General features: G+C 50.0%; 2 protein-coding genes and 1 long non-coding RNA gene across 5 annotated transcripts in view; 2 read left to right on the top strand and 1 right to left on the bottom strand.

Moving 5' to 3' along the window:
* The first annotated feature begins 15 nt into the window (after positions 1-15).
* BCCIP (BRCA2 and CDKN1A interacting protein) lies at positions 16-14,198 on the top strand. Of its 2 annotated transcripts, none has more exons than XM_059172868.1 (7): positions 16-183; positions 4,146-4,220; positions 4,909-4,989; positions 9,293-9,382; positions 10,413-10,600; positions 12,070-12,244; positions 13,710-14,198. In XM_059172868.1, exons 1-7 carry the CDS (start codon positions 16-18, stop codon positions 13,878-13,880), a joined length of 948 nt encoding a protein of 315 aa, XP_059028851.1. In that variant the 3' UTR covers positions 13,881-14,198. The 2 variants fall into 2 exon arrangements, with proteins under 2 accessions (XP_059028851.1, XP_059028852.1); XM_059172869.1 differs by having other exon boundaries at positions 13,714-13,845.
* DHX32 (DEAH-box helicase 32 (putative)) overlaps positions 13,712-19,528 on the bottom strand; it is a 55,621-nt gene continuing 49,804 nt past the window's right edge. For both annotated transcript variants that reach the window (XM_059172863.1, XM_059172862.1), the window contains exons 9-12: positions 18,884-19,033; positions 16,675-16,862; positions 15,597-15,778; positions 13,712-14,504 (exon numbers count right to left, since the gene is read on the bottom strand). In XM_059172863.1, the coding sequence (XP_059028846.1) occupies positions 14,333-14,504; positions 15,597-15,778; positions 16,675-16,862; positions 18,884-19,033 (692 nt within the window). In that variant the 3' untranslated portion in view covers positions 13,712-14,332. The remainder of the gene's footprint in view (positions 14,505-15,596; positions 15,779-16,674; positions 16,863-18,883; positions 19,034-19,528) is intronic.
* On the top strand, positions 16,777-17,569 carry LOC131830561 (uncharacterized). The gene is made up of 2 exons (XR_009353219.1): positions 16,777-16,899; positions 17,374-17,569. It is a non-coding gene; the product is annotated as an uncharacterized LOC131830561 (long non-coding RNA).

Below are 19,528 nucleotides of genomic sequence, written 5' to 3'. Positions count from 1 at the left end.
AGTGAGGCCGGCAACATGGCGTCCAGGCCCAAGCGGCGTGCGGTGGGAAGTGGGCTTCCGCAAGTCCCAGGCGTCCCGGTCCACCGCGGCGAGGAAGAAGAGGAAGATGAAGTGGAGGATGAGGACGAAGACGATGAAGACAGTGACGAAGAAGAGGATGAAGACGACGAGAGCATCCACGAGGTGAGAAAACACGCGACCCCAGTTTCGTTTATGTCTGGGAGAAAAGTTTCTGGCGGCCAGAGCCGTGTGGTGAGTGAGCTGCTCGGAGGAGCGACTGCCGGTACCTCGGGGTCTGAGCAGAAACTGGGATGATAGAGTGCCCTGCTCGGGTTCCACCCGAGTCTCACACATTGCCGCCACTGGAGTTCTTACCACTGTTTTCACAAGTCCTACCCCGCGGGTTCGGCCCCTCCCACCTCTCCGGGAACGCCCGCCGCTGCCCTTTTCTCGGTGGCTTTTTGTAAAAGCCCCAGATCCGCACAGCAAGGGCTGCAGTTTAGTCTCAGCCCAGCCTGCAGCCAGGTGCTTGTTGCTGCCTCACTCTCCGCGGCCCTCTTTCCGTTGTGCGAAGGCCGCCTCGGTCCGCCTTGTCGAGAGTCTCCCCGGTGCTCCTCATCGATGCTGCGGTGTTTTCCCGTCCTTCCGAGAGCCGGGCTCAGCTGTATCTTCGGCCTCCCGGCAACTGCCCCTGCCCCACGCACTGACCCTGGAGATGGGTTCTTAGAAAATCGGGATCCTTTTTTCCAGCATATCTCCTACCATACTGCTTGGCCTTACAGGTGCTTAATATTTGTTGAATGATCAGGACTGAATGATCCTTCAGAGCACTGTGTGCCCAGTAGGTACCTTCATGGGTTCAAAGCAGAATTTGCAACTCATGCTCCAGCTCCTAATCTTTGCCATTTCTGTAAATGGTTCCCGTATTCGCTAAGTTGCTCAAACCACAAACCCGGTAACTAACTTTAATTCCTCCCTTTTTGCATCTTATATCCCACAGTCTGTCAATAAATCTGTTAGCTCTACCTTCGTACCCAGACACTTTTCATCATGGATTCTCCAACAGACTCAGTACCTGCTTCCATCGTAGCTTGGCTGGACTCCTGTAGTCACTTAAGTGGCTTGCTCTCATCCATTCTTGTTCCTGTACCATCTCTACACCCGCAGCCAGAGAGATCTTGTTATTTCATTTTATTATACGATATCAGGAATGCTATATACCGTACTTTGAAGTTTATTTTTTAGTAACCTCTAAGGCCAGTGTGGGGCTCAAATGCACAAACAGGAGTCACGTGCTTTTCCTACTGAGCCGGCCAGGTGCCTCCAGAGAGATCTTTTTTAAAATGTAGGTCTGTTCTCTTTTCCCTGTTCATTACAGCCCATTGACTTTTCATTTTATTTATAAGAAAATCCAAAGACCTCCTGGTTGATGGACAGAAAGGTAGCTAATGTGGCCACAACAGAATAAGCAAGAGAAACTGAGGGGAAGTCAAATCCGTTATAAACATGATTCAGGCTTAGGGCTCAGACTGGCGTGGGTATATGGTAAATCTTTTGAACAGAACTTTCCCTTAGAAATCAGCTCTTGACTTTGGCCTCTTACCTTGAATGTGATCTCATCTTTTTTCACTTAGAACTTTAATGGGCTCTTTTGCTAATTTTGGATTACAGAAATCAGAGTTTTCGTTGACATGGATAGTCTGTCCCACTCCAGTGATTAAAAATTAGTGTGAGGGGGCATCTGGGTGGCTCAGTTGGCTGTCTACCTTCAGCTCAGGTCATGATCCCAGGACTCTGGGATCAAGCCCTGCATCGGGCTCCCTGCTAATCAGAGAGCCTGCTTCTTGGCCTCCCTCTCCCTTTGCTGCTCTGCCTACTTGTTCTCTCTCTCTCTCAAATAAATAAAAAATTTAAAAAAAATAGTGTGAGAATGGTCATTGACTGTAGTGTAAGAAAACAGGCATGTGTACTGTTGGTGGGAGTATAATTTGCAATGTCTTCGGAGGGCAACTTGACAGTAATTGTCAAAACTAAAAATGTGCACATCTCCTGATACAGTAATTGAATGGAAAGAATTTATTCTTCAGTCTTAATAATAATGTTCCCAGGCTTTGTGCACATTGTATTAACTCATTCAATTAATTAATTAATTTTTAAAAAAGATTTTATTTATTTGACAGAGAGAGATCACAAGCAGGCAGAGAGGCAGGCAGAGAGAGAGGAGGAAGCAGGCTCCCTGCTCAGCAGAGAGCCCGATGCGGGGCTCGATCCCAGGACACTGAGATCATGACCTGAGCCGAAGGCAGCAGACTAACCCACTGAGCCACCCAGGCGCCCCTCATTTAATTTTTTAAAAAAGATTTTATTTGACAGAGAGAGGGAGATCACAAGTAGGCAGTGGAGCGGGGAGGAAGCAGGCTCTCTGCTAAGTAGAGATGCAGGGCTCAATCCCAGGACCCTGAGACCATGACCCAAGCCAAGCCGAAGGTAGAGGCTTAACCCATTGAGCCACCCAGGCGCCCCAAGTCGTTTAATATTTACATCAACTTTCTGAAGTTAAGAGTTATCACCATTTAAGACAGGATACACAGCAGGTTAAGTGAAGACAGTCTGTGTAGTGTAGTCTCTGTAGGGGAAAAAAACAGGAAATAAATTTGATTATATGTTGAAAACCCCTTGAAAGATTAACTTAACTACTGATAGTAACCTCTGAAGAGGAGGAGTTGGGGGGTGGGTAATAAGACTACCAACCTGTAATCTCTGGTCTCTTGTAGTGTTTACCGGTGAAATGTATTACTTTTTTTTATTTATTTATCAGAGAGAGAGAAGGGGAGAGAGCGAGCACAGGCAGACAGAATGGCAGGCAGAGGCAGAGGGAGAAGCAGGCTCCCCGCTGAGCAAGGAGCCCAATGCGGGACTCGATCCCAGGACGCTGGGATCATGACCTGAGCCGAAGGCAGCTGCTTAACCAACTGAGCCACCCAGGCGTCCCTGTATTACTTTTTTGACTGAAGAAATTCTTAGGGCTTTCAGGGCCATTCCCTACACTCGGTGGACCCTGATTATTTATTCGAATGGGGCTTTTAGTTTCTGAGATGTTCACTCACCCACAGCTCATTACCGTGATGAATGAATCTATGAGAATTATAGTTGAAATTCAAAATCTGCCTTAGGGATGCTATGTATATAAGGAAGGAAATGCATGCGTGTGTGTGTGTGTGAAGTCTGATTTAGAAACAGGGTGATTGGCTTTGCGGCAACAGGCAGAAAGGGGATAGAAAGTAGATAGGAGAACTTCAAGAAATAGGTCAGAGTATTGAAACGATGAGAAGAAAAGCACTAGACATGTTAAGTTCTTGTGGCCATGTGGTTAGGACTCTTTCTTGTGTGTAACAGTGACCCTTGGAAGGGAGCTTCAGAAGATGGGGAGTTGGAGGTAAGGATGCAAGGGTACCTTGGACCTCCGAGGGCAGGAAGGGGCTGGGACCTTGAGCCTAGAATGCTGTGGAGAACCTGAGACATCTTTACATATTTTTTCTCTGCTTTATTGCTCTTTGTTCCATTCAAAATACTTGGTTGTTTTTCTGTTTCTTCTCCATAAAGCAGAGAATAGAAAATGCCAACAGCTTCTTTGGTGCAAAAAGGTGGTTTTATTGAAGCAGAAGGACAAGGACCTGTGGGCAGAAAGAGCAGCGCTGGTCCTGAGGAGTGGCACATTATATACTTTCAAGTTGGGAGGGGGTTAGGGATATACTGAGTCTCTCAGGAATTTTGGAAGCAAGGTTTCCAGGACCTTGCGGGGGCTAACTGTTGTTGGGAAAAGGCCATTTATTGCCGTCTAATAAAACCTGAGTCACGATACCCTTCAGATGTATATCTGTGGGTCATATGCGATTGCCAACGTGTATCTTGGAGAGGGAGGGTAGAGATAAAGTTTCGGAAGGAATTTTTATATGATAAAGTAGATTTACAGGATTCTGGGGTTTGGGCTAAGATTGCCTGTTGCTCTTAGCAAAGTATTAAGGCAGTTGAGTCCCTAGAGGGATGTCACTCTGCCTGTTTCAAGGACTTGTTAGTAGGCTGTAGGAAGTAAGGAAATTTAATAATTTTTGTCTGCCTTTGTTTCCCCTCATCATTATTTACAGGAAGTGAATGTTGAGTTTGAAGCTTATTCCATCTCCGATAAGGATTATGACGGAATTAAGAAGTTACTACAGCAGGTATGGTCTTTACCCCTCTGCACAAATCTCTTAGAAAATCCAGGCCATTCCACACAAGCTAGGTCAGATTTCCTCCTTTATTTTAGAATTCCCATTCTTATTCCCTCTACCCTGCAGAGAAGGAAGGACAGTTTCTCTTTTCTTCTCCCGCTAACTCCCCGGTTGAGCCTCCAATTCATATGTTAATAAGTGCCCTGTGTCCTAAAATACCTTCCTTTTCATGTGCTAATTATTTGACCTACTCGACTGGTTTTCACTCCTATCTCAGCTTTGTGGGGCTGGAGAATTCTTCCGAAGTCCTATCAGAATTCTTCCAAAGTCCTATCTCTGAGTGCACCAGCTGGTGCTGCGGAATCGGGCTTGCTGCTTCTACACAGTCCTCACCCCTGTACGGTGGCTTTGGTCTTATCCTTCAGAGCTTCCAGTGTCCAGGCACCACATTCTTTGGCCTTTTGTCTGTCCTTCTCCTCCCCTCCCCCACACGTCCTGTCTTACCCCTGACTGTCCCTTCAGTTTGATTTCCTTGAGCTTCGATTTTTCTGGGCTTTTCTTTTCCTCCTGGAATCGCTCTTTTGAGGTGTCTTTTTCATCATTGATATTTTGTTGTTTGAGTATGGATATTAGAAGTTTTATTAAAAATTATGATTTGATTTTCATTTAAAATAAGTTTTATTTTCCCTCCTCTTAGCTTTTCCTGAAGGCTCCTGTGAACACGTCAGAACTAACGGATCTCTTAATTCAACAGAATCACATTGGGAGTGTGATAAAGGTAAGCGGGACAGTTATGTTTGTTCTGATTAAATTTTTTTTTGTCCTGTTAAGATCCTCCTGATGTTTAGCTGGTAGGCCAGGAGCTCAAACTGGAAAGAGTTGTCACTGGAGGAAGGGAGACTGGTTGGAAAGCCATTCCAGTAATTTCCAAGATTACTGAGTGTAGGAATCCTGGGGCTGGCAATGGATAGCAAGAGAAGGGAGCTATTTGGGAGATGAGGTATGATGGGGCGTAGTGAGTGACTGGTCTGACTGAGGGGAAAGGAGTCCAGGGTGGCTCCCACGTGTCTGGCTCCTACAACCAAGATAGCAAACATGGAGGATGAGGGGTCAGGAAGCAGTGTGGGTTTGGGTGTGCACTTGTTGAGTTTGATTAGTAGGTGATACATACTGGAGAGGTGGGGGCAGCGAGCGGCTGGATTTGGGCCATCTCAGCGGATGGATGGTTTACCCAGGGAGGGTGGGGTCGGACACTGCTGATAGCAGTGTCCCCCTTACTTGGGGAAGTAAGTCTATGGTGGAGTCTGCAAAGGAGCCATGTTAGAGGCTACGGGGGGCCATGCTGGTGGCCATGCTGGGGGCAGGGGTGACCTGGGAGGAAGTGGCTTAAGCACCAGAGGGAGCTTTTGGAGGAGGCACAGCAGGAGGGTGAGTCCTGCCCCTGCTGCTCCTGATGATGCTGTTGGTTTTCTCTCTGGGCCTCCTGCCCTCGGTTTAGTGTCCTAGGATAGCAACGGTCTCTTCTTTGGGTTTTTTGGACACGGCTCAGTGAGGGCAACTCCTGCCTGCTCCATGTCACGTTAGCTAGAGAGGGTCAGTGGGGGGCCAGAGGATTCACTTTCAAGATGGCTTACTCACGTGACCAGCAGGTTGGTGCTGGCTGTCCACGGGGAGCCCCGCAGGGACTGGGTGCCAGCGGCCTCTGTTCCTCCGCGGGGCGGGCCCCTCGACACAGTGGCTGGGTTCCAGGAGCAAGCAGCCCCAAAGAACCAGGCACAAGTGCACAGCATTGTATTTCCGCTGTCTTCGTAATCAGACATGAAGGTCTGCACAGGCTCGAGGGGAGAGGGACGGACCCCACCACTCGGAGGGAGGAGGGACAAAGTTCTTTGTCAGAACGTGGAGCTGGAGCTGGAGCGGTCATCTATGGAAAATAGAATCTGCCACAGTGACCTTGGTCCATTTCCGCATCCATCTCTGGAAATGAGGGGGGTCCTGGTCCCTGTTCATGCGGTGGCCGGGGTTCGGAAGCAGCAGGAGTTGCTGAGCGCAGGGCGCTCCGAGCCTCGGGGCATGGTGAGTGCTGGAGGGACAGCACCCACGCTTGGTCTCCTCCCGGCCTGCCCCGGCCCCGCACTGTCTGCGTCACGGTGCAAAAGCAGTGGCCCTTCAGTCTGAAGCTCGTGCTCACCGCCACACCTTGAGCCACCTCCTTTGTTGTCAGAGCCGCAGGTCTCGAGAAAGTTGGCATTCGCAGCCTCTGCCTCCTCTCCTCAACACCCCGATCTGGCTCTTCGCACCAGTACTCCCTTGAGGTTCTGGAACTGTTGGATAGGGTCATTAGTATCCTTGTTGCTAAACCTCATGGCGTGAAATGTCAGAGTGAAGGGAGTAGCACCGCCAGTAGCTTTTATTAGAGCATGGGAGAAGCAGGCCCCTTTTCACCAAACACGTGTCCTCTCCAGCCGATGGTGTCTGTAGGCATGCTGAGCACACTGACTCCATCTTGTTCGTGCTCGTGCCGGGACCTCCTGTGGGCTCTGAGCTCTGGGCTCCAGGGAGGCTAACGCATGCCCTGACCAGAATGCGGGGAGGCTTGTTCTGATCTTCCCTAAAGAGGCCCCACCTTAGATAAGTACCCTGAGACCTCCCCACGGTGCCCCGGGCTCCAGGAGAGCTGCAGGGTGAGTCCTGGGCAGCGTGTAGAGCAGCTACATAGCCCCGGGGTTGTGTATCCGCGCGATCCCTCTGTCACTGACAGCCTGAGTGAGAATGGTGTGGCATGGCTGGCTTCAGTTTTCCGCCCTAGGTGCCTCCTCAGTGTGGAGGAGTCGTGACTGACCCTCCTCCACCTTTTTTTTTTTTTTTTTAAAGAATTTATTTATTTATTTGACAGAGATCACAAGCAAGCAGAGAGGCAGGCAGAGAGAGAGAGAGAGGAGAGAGAGGAGGAAGCAGGCTCCCTGCTGAGCAGAGAACCCAATATGGGCCTCGATCCCAGGACTCTGGGATCATGACCCGAGCTGAAGGCAGAGGCTTTAACCCACTGAGCCACCCAGGTGCCCTCTCTTCCACCTTCTAATCGTGTCCTAAGACCGTCCAGTAAGAAACTGTCACTTTTATTCTTGGACGAGCTTTGCTGTCAGCGGGGGGGATTCGGTCTTCACTGGGACGATGACACAAATAACTTCACCGTGATAGTTATGGCTTTTGGCTTCCACAGAGGTCCCAGCCACGGAGACTCTGTACGTAGGAGAGAGACTCCCCAGAACTTCCACCAGAGCCTCTGGGACTCTTGCAGAGAAGGCGGATCCTGGGGCTGTGGAGGGGAAGGGCAGGGGGAGGCCCCGAACTGCACCTGTGGGTTGTGTGGAGCGAGATTCCGGGGTGGGGTGGGAGGTGCGGTCGCTCAGGCCTGAAGTCCCCAGAACTGTGTTGAACCAAGAGGCTGGAGGGATGGGAGGGGTGAGGGAGGGGGTGTGGGAGGGGTGTGGCAGGGGGCGGTGAACGGGTCACGCGGGCGGGGCTCTTGCTGTGGGGCAGGTGGTCATGGGTGAGGCTGATGGGACTGTGACCCCGACTCCACGGAGAGGCAGCCGCCTGCCGTGTTGCTTTGAGCGTTGGTCACTGGTTAAGGAGGACGGGGGAGCGTGCCCTGGGGGATGCTCACTGCTTGTGAGCCAGTGACCATTTGGGGGGTTTCTTTTCTTTCTTTGTTTTCTTAACTAAGCTCTCTGCCCAACCAACTCACAACCTTGAGATCAAGAGTCGCGTTCCCCTCCGGCTGAGCAGCCCGGTGCCCCAGTTTGGAGGATTGCTTAGGATTCAGCACCCGGGGTCCCTTTTCCTCCCCTGGCGCTCTGTCGGTGCTGCGCGTATTTTGCTACAGTAGGTGGGAGACCTGTGAGGTGCAGGACGTCTGTCTCCCGTTTGCTCTTGAGGGACAGGGGCTGGTGGACGTGTTCTCTTCTCTCCATCTCCTTCTGAGCAGAGACGCCCTGGCGCTCTCACGCGTCACGTTTGTGTCCTGCCGCGTTACTGTCCTGCTCTGTCGGGGCCTCCTCTTGCTTCTGGCGCTTGCAGCGGCTCTCGTTTTGGCACACAGTTCCATTCCTCGGCCACCGCCCTTCCTTGTTCCGCAGGAAGAAACTGGTGGTCTTGAACAGCCTGGCTCAGCAGAGATATTGAGCCTGGCAGCCCCTTGGCCCAATCCCCTGTCAGTGGCTGTGCCGCCTTACATCCAGGAGCCACTTCCCCAGGTCTCTCCGGTGAGGCCAGGCCCCTTCAGCCACCGGCCTGACGTCCTGGCCGCCCAGAGCCGCCTAGAGCCACCTAGAGCGCCCCTGCTCCTTCCGCTGTCCGGCTGGGAGCCAGTGGTGCTGCAGCGAGAGCTCGTGTCAGTCCCCTCTCGCGGGAGAGTGTCAGGGACACACTCGGGACACTTGTGGGTCCCTGCCGTCCCAGGTGCTGGGGACACAGTGAGAGTGCCCAGCCCGAACCAGCCTGGGCAGGCCACGTGGAGGAAGAGGTGGAAGGAGCGGGAAGGCCCAGGGCAGGGGCTGTCAGTAGAGTCCGCAAGTTCACGTTGGAGCCCAGCATTTCATTTTTAGTTCTCTGCTCCTATTTCCTTCCCGTTCTTGCCCTCTTTTCCTCTTCCGTTCGCGTGGTCAGAGGAAGTGGTGCTCAAGCGTTGTTCGCTCTCCCCGCTGCTCAGGACTGGTCTGCGCTCTGGGGGCGTGTGGGTGGAAGGCCCCCCGGAGGACCGAGCGGGGCTGGCCTGCGCCAGGTCACTGAGAAGGCAGGAGTGGTTGATCTCAAGAGGTTTTATCCCATCTGCCTTGGTAATATATTGAGAATCCAGCATAAAGAAAATTTGGAGCAGGAAGCAGTCACCTGCATGTAGAAAGGGGGAGCAGAGCCGAGAGAGGTGAGCCGGTGGGGTCAAGGCCCACGGTCCTCTGTGCGCTGCTTCCCTGAGGCGATGGCAGCCGCAGAAAGTGTCTGAAAACTGCAGTGTGAGTTGGTGTTCTGCTTCCTCCCAACCAGACAGACGGTTTTCATTCTTTTTCTTTCTGAAATAGCAAACGGATGTTTCAGAAGACAGCGATGGCGATGTGGATGAAGAGGAGATTTTTGGATTCATAAGTCTTTTAAATCTAACCGAAAGAAAGGTTGGTTTCACTGGTGGCATCTGAGTACCTGTGCCTCAGACCCCAGTCACTTCTGTTCAGTGCATGGTGGTGGTGCTGTTGATCAGACCGTGAAGTTAACAACAACAAGGATGTGTGCTTTTGTGAAGCCTTACGGTAATCTTGTTTTTAGGATTTTATTTAAGAGAGGGAGAGGGAGAAGCTGACTCCCTGCTGAGCAGGAAGCCTGACAGGGGTCTCGATGCCAGGACCCCGAGATCATGACCCGAGCCAAAGGCAGACACTTCATTGCCTGAGCCACTCAGGCGCCCCACTGTAATCTTTTTTTAACATGAGAGTGTTTTTGTGCTGAATGATCTCTGTTGTGAAAGTCCTAGCTCCCTGGGGTGTAGAGAACCATCCAGAACTGGGGTCCTTGTGTTGGTATCAGCCCCGGAGCTGGTTGCTCTGCCGGCCTGCGGCTCTTCCCTTTCATCGTGAGGCTTTGTTGCTTCCTGCAGCAAGTTCTGACCTTCACTCATGTTTCCATTCATCTCTACTGACTCGCTGAATTTTTTTTTTCTTAAAGATTTTATTTATTTATTTGACAGAGAGAGGCACAGGGAGAGAGGGAACAGAAGCAGGGGGAGTAGAAGAGGGAGAAGCAGGCTTCCCGCGAAGCAGGGAGCCCAATGCGGGACTTGATCCCAGAACTCTGGGATCATGACCTGACCTGAAGGTAGACGCTTAAGGACTGAGCCACCCAGGCGTCCCTCGATGAGTTTTAATAAAAAGGGGAAAACAGCTGTTTACTTTCATCAGAAGAAGTTCATATCAAACTTCACCTTCAGGTTTTTTGTGAACTTTCCAGTTATTTGCAAGACGGACTGGAATTGCTATTCTTGTGTGTGGTGTCTCCCTGTCACCACTGCTCGTGGGACTGTAAATAACCAGGTGTAGAGACTCTGAGAGATGCTTGACTGCCCTCACGGTTCCATAGAAGGTGATAGCGCTCTGGTTTCTGCTCCTGGTGTGGCCTGTACCGAACAGCGACCTTGTCTTGGCTTCCTAGGGCACCCAGTGTGCTGAGCAGATTAAAGAGCTGATCCTGAGCTCCTGTGAGAAGAGCTGTGGGAAGGGCTTGGTGGAACAGCTGGACGCACATCTGAACGACACCTCCAAGCCTGTGGGCTTGCTCCTCAGCGAGAGGTTCATCAATGTCCCTCCTCAGATCGCGCTGCCCATGCATCAGCAGCTCCAGTAAGAGCCTGCGCTGTGTGCCTCTGCGCGGTGGCTGTGCTGGGGCGGGGGTGGGGGGCTCCGTGCGGGGCTTTCAAGCCAGTGATGGCAGGAAGCGCGCCACCCGCCGTCTTGGCGGCCTTGTGGCTCCAGTGAGCAGAGGCCGCCTCCTCCCGGGGACATGTCCCTTGACAGCGGGCTCCTTCGTGATTTGTGACAGTATGAACAGTCTTACCAGGTGTGCGGGCTATAAACACAGATGAGTTTATATAGGCTTTTTACCCCCTACTGGTCTAAAGTTGTCATCCCCTTGCCAGATTTCTGTGACAGGGACACAGTGCCGAACAGTTAGTCCAGTAACAAACCGGTACAGCTCTTCAATTCCACTGGGATGTTTTGTAACGAAGGAGGCAGTAGTCCTGATACTGTGTCTCTCGTGTTTTGGGGTTTGCTGTTTTTACTTCTTTGTGGGTTTTTTTGTATTTTTAAAATGACCCTGAGATCATGACCTGAGCCGAAACCAAGAGTCAGAAGCTCAACAGACTGAGCCGCCCAGGTGCCCCTGTTGTACTTACTTAATGCAGGGGTTTTAGGTTTACATTTTAATTGTTAAGAAGAGCTAAGGACTGGGGTTGCTGTGCTTTGGGGTAGAGCAGGATGGAAATCCAGATGGACGCCCTTGCTCCGGAGTCGTGGTGCTGCGTGTCCGCTAGCCGGTGGTGGGCATGTAAGGACAGGTGAACCTTCAGGGTTCCCACTGAATGGGTTCGTTGCTTTCTAGTTTTACTCTCAACCCTGCCCTCCCCCGATGCCCAGCTGCCGTTCTTCGGTTTGCTTTTTTTCCCTTTTCCTGATTCACTGGCGCTCCTGTTTATTTGGTTTCACAGGAGGGTGATGTGCTTTCTTCAGGTCTTCTGTTAAAGAAAGCTGAAGTCTTTACATCTTTGATTAGCCAGATGCAGAGGGACATGCACAGTTTTCCAAAGGCTACGTTGCCACTCCATGGACTCCTCTAGAATCTAGGGGAATCTGTCCTGTCATGCCATTTCTGCAGTATGCCAAGACTCGTCATAGTTCTGGGCTCTAGTGGTTGGAGACTGGTCATCACATGCTCTAATGACATTGGTTGATGCTCTGTTAAACATTTGTTTTTAAAAATCCAGATTCTTACCTATTTTTAATATCTGTAGAGGCAGAGCAGTGATGTTGATAAATGTGAGACTTCGATTACTTGCTGTGTGTCCACAGCTCAGCATCGCCTGAGGGATACATCCCACTGCGTCCGTAAAACACGGCCATAGTCCATCACAGTGCAGGGGACCACATAGGTAAACTCATGGCTTTAGAAGTGTCCAGATCTGATCTCTGTCCATTAAGCCCGAGACAACAGACCTTCCCCTGCAGAGGCCTCACTGGTTTGCCCTGTGCTCTGGTTTGTGGATGGGTTTCACCGGGCTCAGCAGGCAGACCGTCTCTGTTCTACTTTGTAGGAAAGAACTAGCAGAGGCACACAAAACTAACAAGCCATGTGGGAAGTGTTACTTCTACCTTCTGATAAGCAAGACATTTGTGGAAGCTGGAAAAAACAATTCCAGAAAGAAAGGGAATAACCAAGAGAAAGAGGAATTAATGTTTGCCAATGCAGAGGAAGAATTTTTTTATGAGGTAAGACTGTCCTGTTTTCATCTATTTGTTTGAATGTAAACAAGGATTTTCTTGACAGCAGGCAGGATCGACTGTTCCCCGGTGTATGGCAGAGTGCTCGGAGGACGGCGGCCGTGTCCATGTTGCCGGCAGCTGGCGGCTGATGCATTCCCCATACCTAGTGCATTCCCCAGCAGGTTCGTCCCCAGCCCCCCAGCCCCCAGGGCAGAGCGTGGGAGGAGAAAAGCCATGAACGTTGAATGGTGATCAGGCACTCAACACGCTCACTAGAAGATCTATAATTCTAGAACCACTCTAAAGGGAGACGTTGGTCCTGGTTTACTGATGGGGGACCTTGAGTCTGAGGCAGATGAGAGCCATTATCTGAGGTCATGCAGGCGGTTAATGTGAAAGCTGGGGCAGGCCCTGGTCCCCAGTGGTGGCTTATATGGTTCTCTGTGCCCTGGGTCATGGATGTCCTCCCACTTGTGGGATTCCTGGCACTTTCTTGCAGAAAGGTGGCTTGTGCCATGATGGACAACCAGATACCAGAGAATACGCTTTCTCACCCTGACCTGCTAAGTAAATCTGAGGGGTAACTGACTTTCCTGGATTAGAGAATATCGTTACTACTTTTCTTTCTTTTTTTTTTTTTAAAATTTAAGGTTTTATTTATTTGAGAGGGAGGGAGAGTAAGCACAAGCAGGATGAGCTGCCATGGGCGAGGGAGAAACAGACTCCTCTCTAAGCAGGGAGCTGCACATGGGCTATATCCCAGGACCCTGAGATCATGACCTGAGCCCAGGCAGATGCTTAACCGACTGAGGCCCCCAGGCGCCTGCATCTATCACTACTTTTTAAAAAGCCTTTGACTAAATACTGAAGTACCACAGGTTCAGCACTGCCCTTGTTTTTTAGGAAGTAAATAGTGAAAGTTAAATTTTTATGCCTGAGCACCCTCAGAGTGTTTCAGGGCAGGCTAGATGGGTTTTTTAAGACGGCCTGGTTATGCACACCTCCCCATTTTCACATGGCTTGATTCCAAGGGAGCAGCCCAGACAATGGGGAAACACCCGTGTTTGAAGACCATTCTTTTCATTAACTGTCAAATGTTGCAAGTCTTTATTTGACTTTTCTGTTGAAAGATTGAGAATTAAATGAGAATGAATATGAAAGAATATGAGGGACTTCAGAATTATAAACGCTTAGAAATGGTAGTAGCATATGTCACTTAGCTGCTGTTCACCTCTTAGGACTGGGACAGTGCTCTCCATGCTTCTGTAGGTTAGAAATCTGGTAAGCATTTTGTAACTTCTACCTGCGTATCCTGTTTGAGCTTATTTCATTCCATGTTTGCTTCTGTTCACTATTATTTTCGTTGTTGTTCACGGTCATTCTTAAACATGTCAAATAGTATTCCTGGCTGCTGTGTAAATAAGTTTTGCCTTGAGGATGTCTGAATTTTTAACTTACATCTTTGGTTCAGAAAGCAGTCCTGAAGTTTAACTACTCAGTGCAGGAAGAGTGTGACACTCGTCTGGGAGGCAGGTGGTCCTTTGATGACGTCTCGATGAAGCCCTTGCGAACCGTGATGTTGATTCCAGGTGACAGGATGAATGAAATCATGGATAAACTGAAGGAGCATCTCTCTCTCTGACCCGTTTCCCATGGACAGTAATGGGGTGGTTTTGCGTTTGTAAAATTACCAGAAAACAGCTCAGATTTACTGAAAAAAAAAAAAAAAAAAAACCCAGACTTTATTCAGAGTAAGGTCCTCTACAAAAAAGTAGGGGTCTGTCACTTGTGTCTGTGACACATTTACAAAATAGCTTTTAAAAAAATTTGGTCAAATTATGATTGGTGGATTAACAGATTTTCCAGTAAGAAGGAAAACGTGGAGTCGTAATTTAAAGAACTCAATAAAAACTTCTATTTTTTATTTTTAAATAATACACAAAGTGTTACTTTTTCAAGACTCGTGTGGGGTGTGCTGTCCTTTTTCAAGTTGAATGTCTGCACCTCACTGGTGAAACGACGTTCAGGCCAGCTGGGGGAGGGCAGGGGCGGGACTTATTGCACATCTTGCTTTCCGTGGAAGGTTCTGAAGAGTCACTGGACGGTGCATCTCGGCTCAGTAGTCTCAGGGCACTTTTCACACATTTTCTGGTCCTTTTTCATTGTTGAAAGAGGGGAAAGGTGATCCATTACTTGGTGGAGAATATCCTTACTTTCACTAGGAGGCAAGTTGCTGAAATAGTACGGTGGTGCCAGCTGCATAAATCTGTTGAAAACATAAAGGTGAGATTTTTTTTTTCTTTTTTGGGGAGAGCTACAAACATTACATGTGGGAACTTCCACCCCGAAAGAATCTCATTGTAGACCTGGTGTTTAATTTGAACTCTTCTGTCTCCGTCTGCCTTTGCGGAGTAAATACTTCCTGTGGTTTTTTCATGTGGTTTTCATGGAACTAATCCAACTGCATTTCTAGAATATGTTGGCTTCTCTCGTGTTATGCCACACAGTGGGTGATGCCCAGCACAACACAGGAAAGGCCAATCAGGTGTTCCCGAGAGCTTTGGGTGGGTAAGAGGGGGGTGTCTTTGCCTGTGTGTCTTATTAACAAAAACCACTCCCTGTCCACCTTCTGTTTACTTTCGGTTCCTGCCCTGAACATCACTGTCCAGGCAGGAGTGCACGTGCAGGGGACCCACACCTGCAGTGGCACCAAGAGTCTGGTCTTCGTTCTCACTACTGCCCCTGTGGTTCACTCACTAGCCACGGAGTCATCCTTCAGAGTGTATGGAGAGGATGCTACTCCTGCTTAAGACTCTCGAGTCATCTTGTCCTGTGCTTCGGATAAATTCCAGGCCCTCACGTGGCCCACAAGCCCTGCACCTCTGGTACCCACCCGTCTCCCACCTCCCCTTCTCTGCTCTTCCCCACTAGCCCTGGTCTCAGTGGCACATCTCTTCTGAGAGGGGGCTGAGCTCATTCCTCAAGGTCTGCACCTGCAAACACTATTTCTCTGCAGCTTTTCATATCTTTTAAGAGGCATTATGCTCTGTTCTGTAGTTCACTTTTTTTTTTTTTTAAGTAATCTCTACACTCAACACGGGGCTCAAACTCATGACCCTGACCGGGATCAGGCATCACCTGCCCCACCGACAGTGCACCAGGAAGCCCCTCTGCGGGCTGTGATCCCAAAGAGAGGGGCATTTATGCACTCATTCGGAGAGACCTGCTGTAAGTAGGGACGCTCGGCAGAAATTGGAACTGGGGCCAGCGTAAGCTCACAGAAAATGTCCCAAGAGCCAAATGGGTCATTTGCTCAAGTATGAGTTGAAAAGAACTTCATTTTTTCTGTTCAACTCACAGTTCAGGAGAGATTTCTGAGGTAATTCTGATGTAGTTGTTCTCGGCTATGCTGAACTTGTGGAAGAGCACCCACTCTGGCAGCCTCTTGGTGACGGAGTAGCCGGATAGCGGGTGCAGCTGAGCGACCTGCTTGTGCGTCAGCATCAAGTAGTTACCCGACCCGTCCACGTCCCGTGCGATCTACCAGGCAGCGTTGGGGAAAAAAGATTTGTGTTAAGATGGAGATAATGGACAAAAATGTTTTCTTTAAAAAAACTCCACAAAGTGTTTTGTTCAAAATCGTGAAAATTACGTATCTGTCACGTATGTTTCCTATTTTCAGACCTAAAAAATAAGCCCCAAACAGGTTTTGCCCAGAACTTTGAGACAGTGACGACATTCCTAACGTCAGCAGTTTCAGGCAGTGCGTGAAGAGCGCGGCTGCAAAGGCGAACGTTTGGGCCGTGAACGCTGGCGTGGTACCTGCCACGTTCTGGGCCGCATGTTTTAGCTCAGTACAGTAACACTGATGGAAGAACCTTACTTTTTCTGTACATGATGAGGAAACTCATGTTAAAATGTCATTTTTTTCTCTGTTAAGATCACTTTAGAGTTTGCGAGGGAATACCACAGCTTCTCTGACCGCGACGTGAAGAACATGGCCGCCTCAGCGGTGTGCTTCAATTGAGGCGGCTGCATAAGGAGGCAGCCTTCATTCGGGGGATGAAACAAATGAGACACTGCCTTTAGTTCTTGGCTGAGAGTTAGTGTCACCAGTTAAATGTGAGCTAATTCACAGAGCAGCGAGACGAGGGACTGACCTGAAGCTCGGCCACCGCGCGTGTTTTCCTAGCGTGCCCGCTGCATGAGAACAGGCCGCCTGTCCTTTTGGACAAAGTGAACATACTCTGGCTTAGCCCTTCAATTCCCTTGAGGGGAAGTATATTTAAATACTAAATCTTTAATAACATAGAAGGTTTGTAGTTTTATTTAAAGTTACCACCAAAAAAGAATCCTAGGCAAGAGCTTCCAGACCGACCATCGCGGACAGGTGAGATTCGGGAAAGCCCACACTGAAGGCCGCCAGCCCCACTCACCTGCATGAAGTAGCCGGACAGAAGAGCCTTCTTTATGTTCAGAGCATTTTCCTTTGAGCCAAAAGCAGGTTCTGCACAGGGGAGCTCGATGCGCTTGACAATTTCCAAGAGTTCAGCTCGGATAACGTCGGCCATCCTCAGAGCACAGCAGTTGAGGAAGTAATCATGACACCACTTTTCAACACAGTCTGGAGGGAAAGAAGCAGAGCTGATGTGCTGTAAGCGGTGAGAGTCCAGACAGGACGGAGGGGTGATCTCTGTCCTCTGCACGCCTCTCCTAGAGCGGGACGTGAGCGGCGGGAAGGAGGCTGCAGGGACACGGGCTGCCTGGTGGGGCCTGCTCTGGCCGTGGGGGTTCTGGATGCCCACCGAACTGTGGGCACAGCATGTTCTAGTGCCGACCGGTGTGTCACCCTTTGTCAGCAGCTGTGAAGGGGACAGAGGAGGGGGTCTCTGATCAATATTTGTCTTTTGTCTCATGTACTAAGAGTGAGGATGTCCAGGGCCACGTTTACTCACCTTAGGAAGGGAAAGTGTACAGTACGAGTTCCCTTAAGCCATGAAAATATCTCAGTATAAGAAAAGGATCACTACTAGGCTGAGTGGGGAATTCTGTTAAGCTCACCTATCTGCTCTAGCTGCAAATTTTATATATGTGTTGTGTAGGGTTTTTTTTAAAGATTTTTATTTATTTGACAGACACAGTGAGAGAGGGAACACAAGCAGGGGAAGTGGAGGAGGGAGAAGAGGCTTCCTGCTGAGCAGAGAGCCCAATGTGGGGCTCAATCCCAGCACCCTGGGATCATGACCTGAGTCAAAGGCAGACGCAGAATGACTGAGCCACCCAGGCACCCTCCAAATATTATATTAAAGTTCAGTCACCTGGTTAAGTTAACGCTTTCTTGCTACCTGTAGTTACTTAAGATGGACCTAGAGTTCTGCCTTGCGCTGGGAATGCATGTGGCCTTCACACAGCAAGCCGAAGACCCCGGGTGACCCTGTCCAGTATACTCAGACCTCCTCAGAGCAGAAAGAGCATGTACTTGGGCAAACAATGGCACCCACCCTCCTTGTTCTCAAAAGATGCCACCGGGGGCTCCTGGGTGGCTCAGTGGGTTAAGCCTCTGCCTTCGGCTCAGGTCATGATCCCAGGGGCCTGGGATCAAGTCCCGCATCGGGCTCTCTGCTCAGCAGGGAGCCTGCTTCTCCTCATCTCTCTGTCTCTCTGCCTACTTGTAATCTCTCTCTCTGTCAAATAAATAAATAAAATCTTAAAAAAAAAATAAATCTTAAAAAAAAAAAAAAAAGATTTAAAAAGATGCCACCAAGCTCCCCCTATCCTTTCTGGCTCCACTGACTTGATCTTCTCAGCTCTAAAAAATTAACTCCTCGCTCTCTAATTCTACTGCTATGTGAACTGCTGTCATCTTTTCCAGCTCACTTTTCATCCTACCAGAGCAAAGGAGGTAAAAGATGCTTCGTGAGAATGACGGTTCCCTTGCAGGAAGGCAGCTCCTCGCTGGCTGCCTGTGAAGGCCCCAGCCTGTGCCCGCTGCTCTGCCCGTCCGCCCTCCAGGATCCACTTCCTGTCTTTAAAGCCAGGCAAGGGAGATTCAGGGAGAGGTGTTTCCGGTTCCCTTTCCCCTGGGTCCCTCTTGCGGAGATTCCTAGGAGATTCCTATGCTCGCTGTCGGTCAGCACCAGGACTTCTCAGCTTTTGCACACGCCTGCTCCCCACCTCCCCTCCCCTCCCCTCAGCCAAGCCCCAGTCCTGTTCTCTCCAGCCCCCTGGCAACCCGCTGACTCGTTCCTGGGATCTGGGGCCTGGTTGGCCGGTTTGGTTCCGAACGTCTGCATCCTCTCTTCGCCTGGGAGTGAATGTGGATGTTAGGGGAAGCACGAAGCACAGCTCTGACCCCGGGGCCCCTAGAGATGGCAGTTCCTTCCCCGACCCTGGGGGGTGGAAGCTGTGCCATGCAAGTCTCTGTGTCTCCACGTCATGTGCACTCAAGCTAGCTCCGAGGCAGGCCGGGCCGGGCGCTGGAGGTCTACACGCACAGACACGCGTGGCAGTGGGCGCGGTTGGGGTCTTAAGCGCCATTCCACCCTGGGTGACCAGCAAGGCTAGGGAAGGGTGAGGAACACCTCGGCTTTCTTTGAGGAAAGAAAAGTGGAAATGAGTTTCTCAGGGTCACAAGCATTCACTTACGTTCACTGGTAGAGTTCAGAGCTGTGTCTTGGTAGGCTTTGTAAATGTTGATGAGGGTAAAGTGATCTCCTTCAGGATGTAAAAACGTCTTCCAACGAGTCAAGGCAGCCTCCTCAGCTCCATGTGGCACATTAGAGAAGCAGTTGGGAGCTTTAACACACAAAAGGTCACGAGGTCAGCAAGAGGAGACCTGTGACCTGAACACAACACGCAGAGGGGAGGGGCTCACTGCTGTGTGTCTGGAACCGTGCGTGTCTACTTCCTTTAACAAACGCTATTCTTGCTCACTTAGAAATCAGATTTAGGGCGAGCTGTCATGTTTTGGTCCCTATTTATGTTTGCCTCTGTCAGGTATAGTGCGAGTCCCTGCTGGTAGCACAGTCAGAACAGGCGGACACCCGGGGCCCGGAGCTGCTCAGAGGCCCCGCTGCAGCTTTAGGCCTGTGCTGCCAGTAAAAGAACACATTAAAACTGAAAGTAATTAGATGGGAAACAGCAACACATAAGTCTGTGAGGGAAGAACACTTCTAGTGACACATTTTTCTTTCCGTGTCTGATGAACAAATTCACTGGATTTGACTGATTTTTTTTATATTAAGATAATTCATCTTTCTACCTTTTAGATCTGTTAAAGTACTTCATTAT

The sequence above is a fragment of the Mustela lutreola genome, chromosome 4, assembly GCF_030435805.1.
Source record: "Mustela lutreola isolate mMusLut2 chromosome 4, mMusLut2.pri, whole genome shotgun sequence".
Lineage (NCBI taxonomy): Eukaryota > Metazoa > Chordata > Mammalia > Carnivora > Mustelidae > Mustela > Mustela lutreola.
Note: the sequence above shows the minus strand (reverse complement) of the source record. Positions and strands in the feature narration are given on the sequence as shown.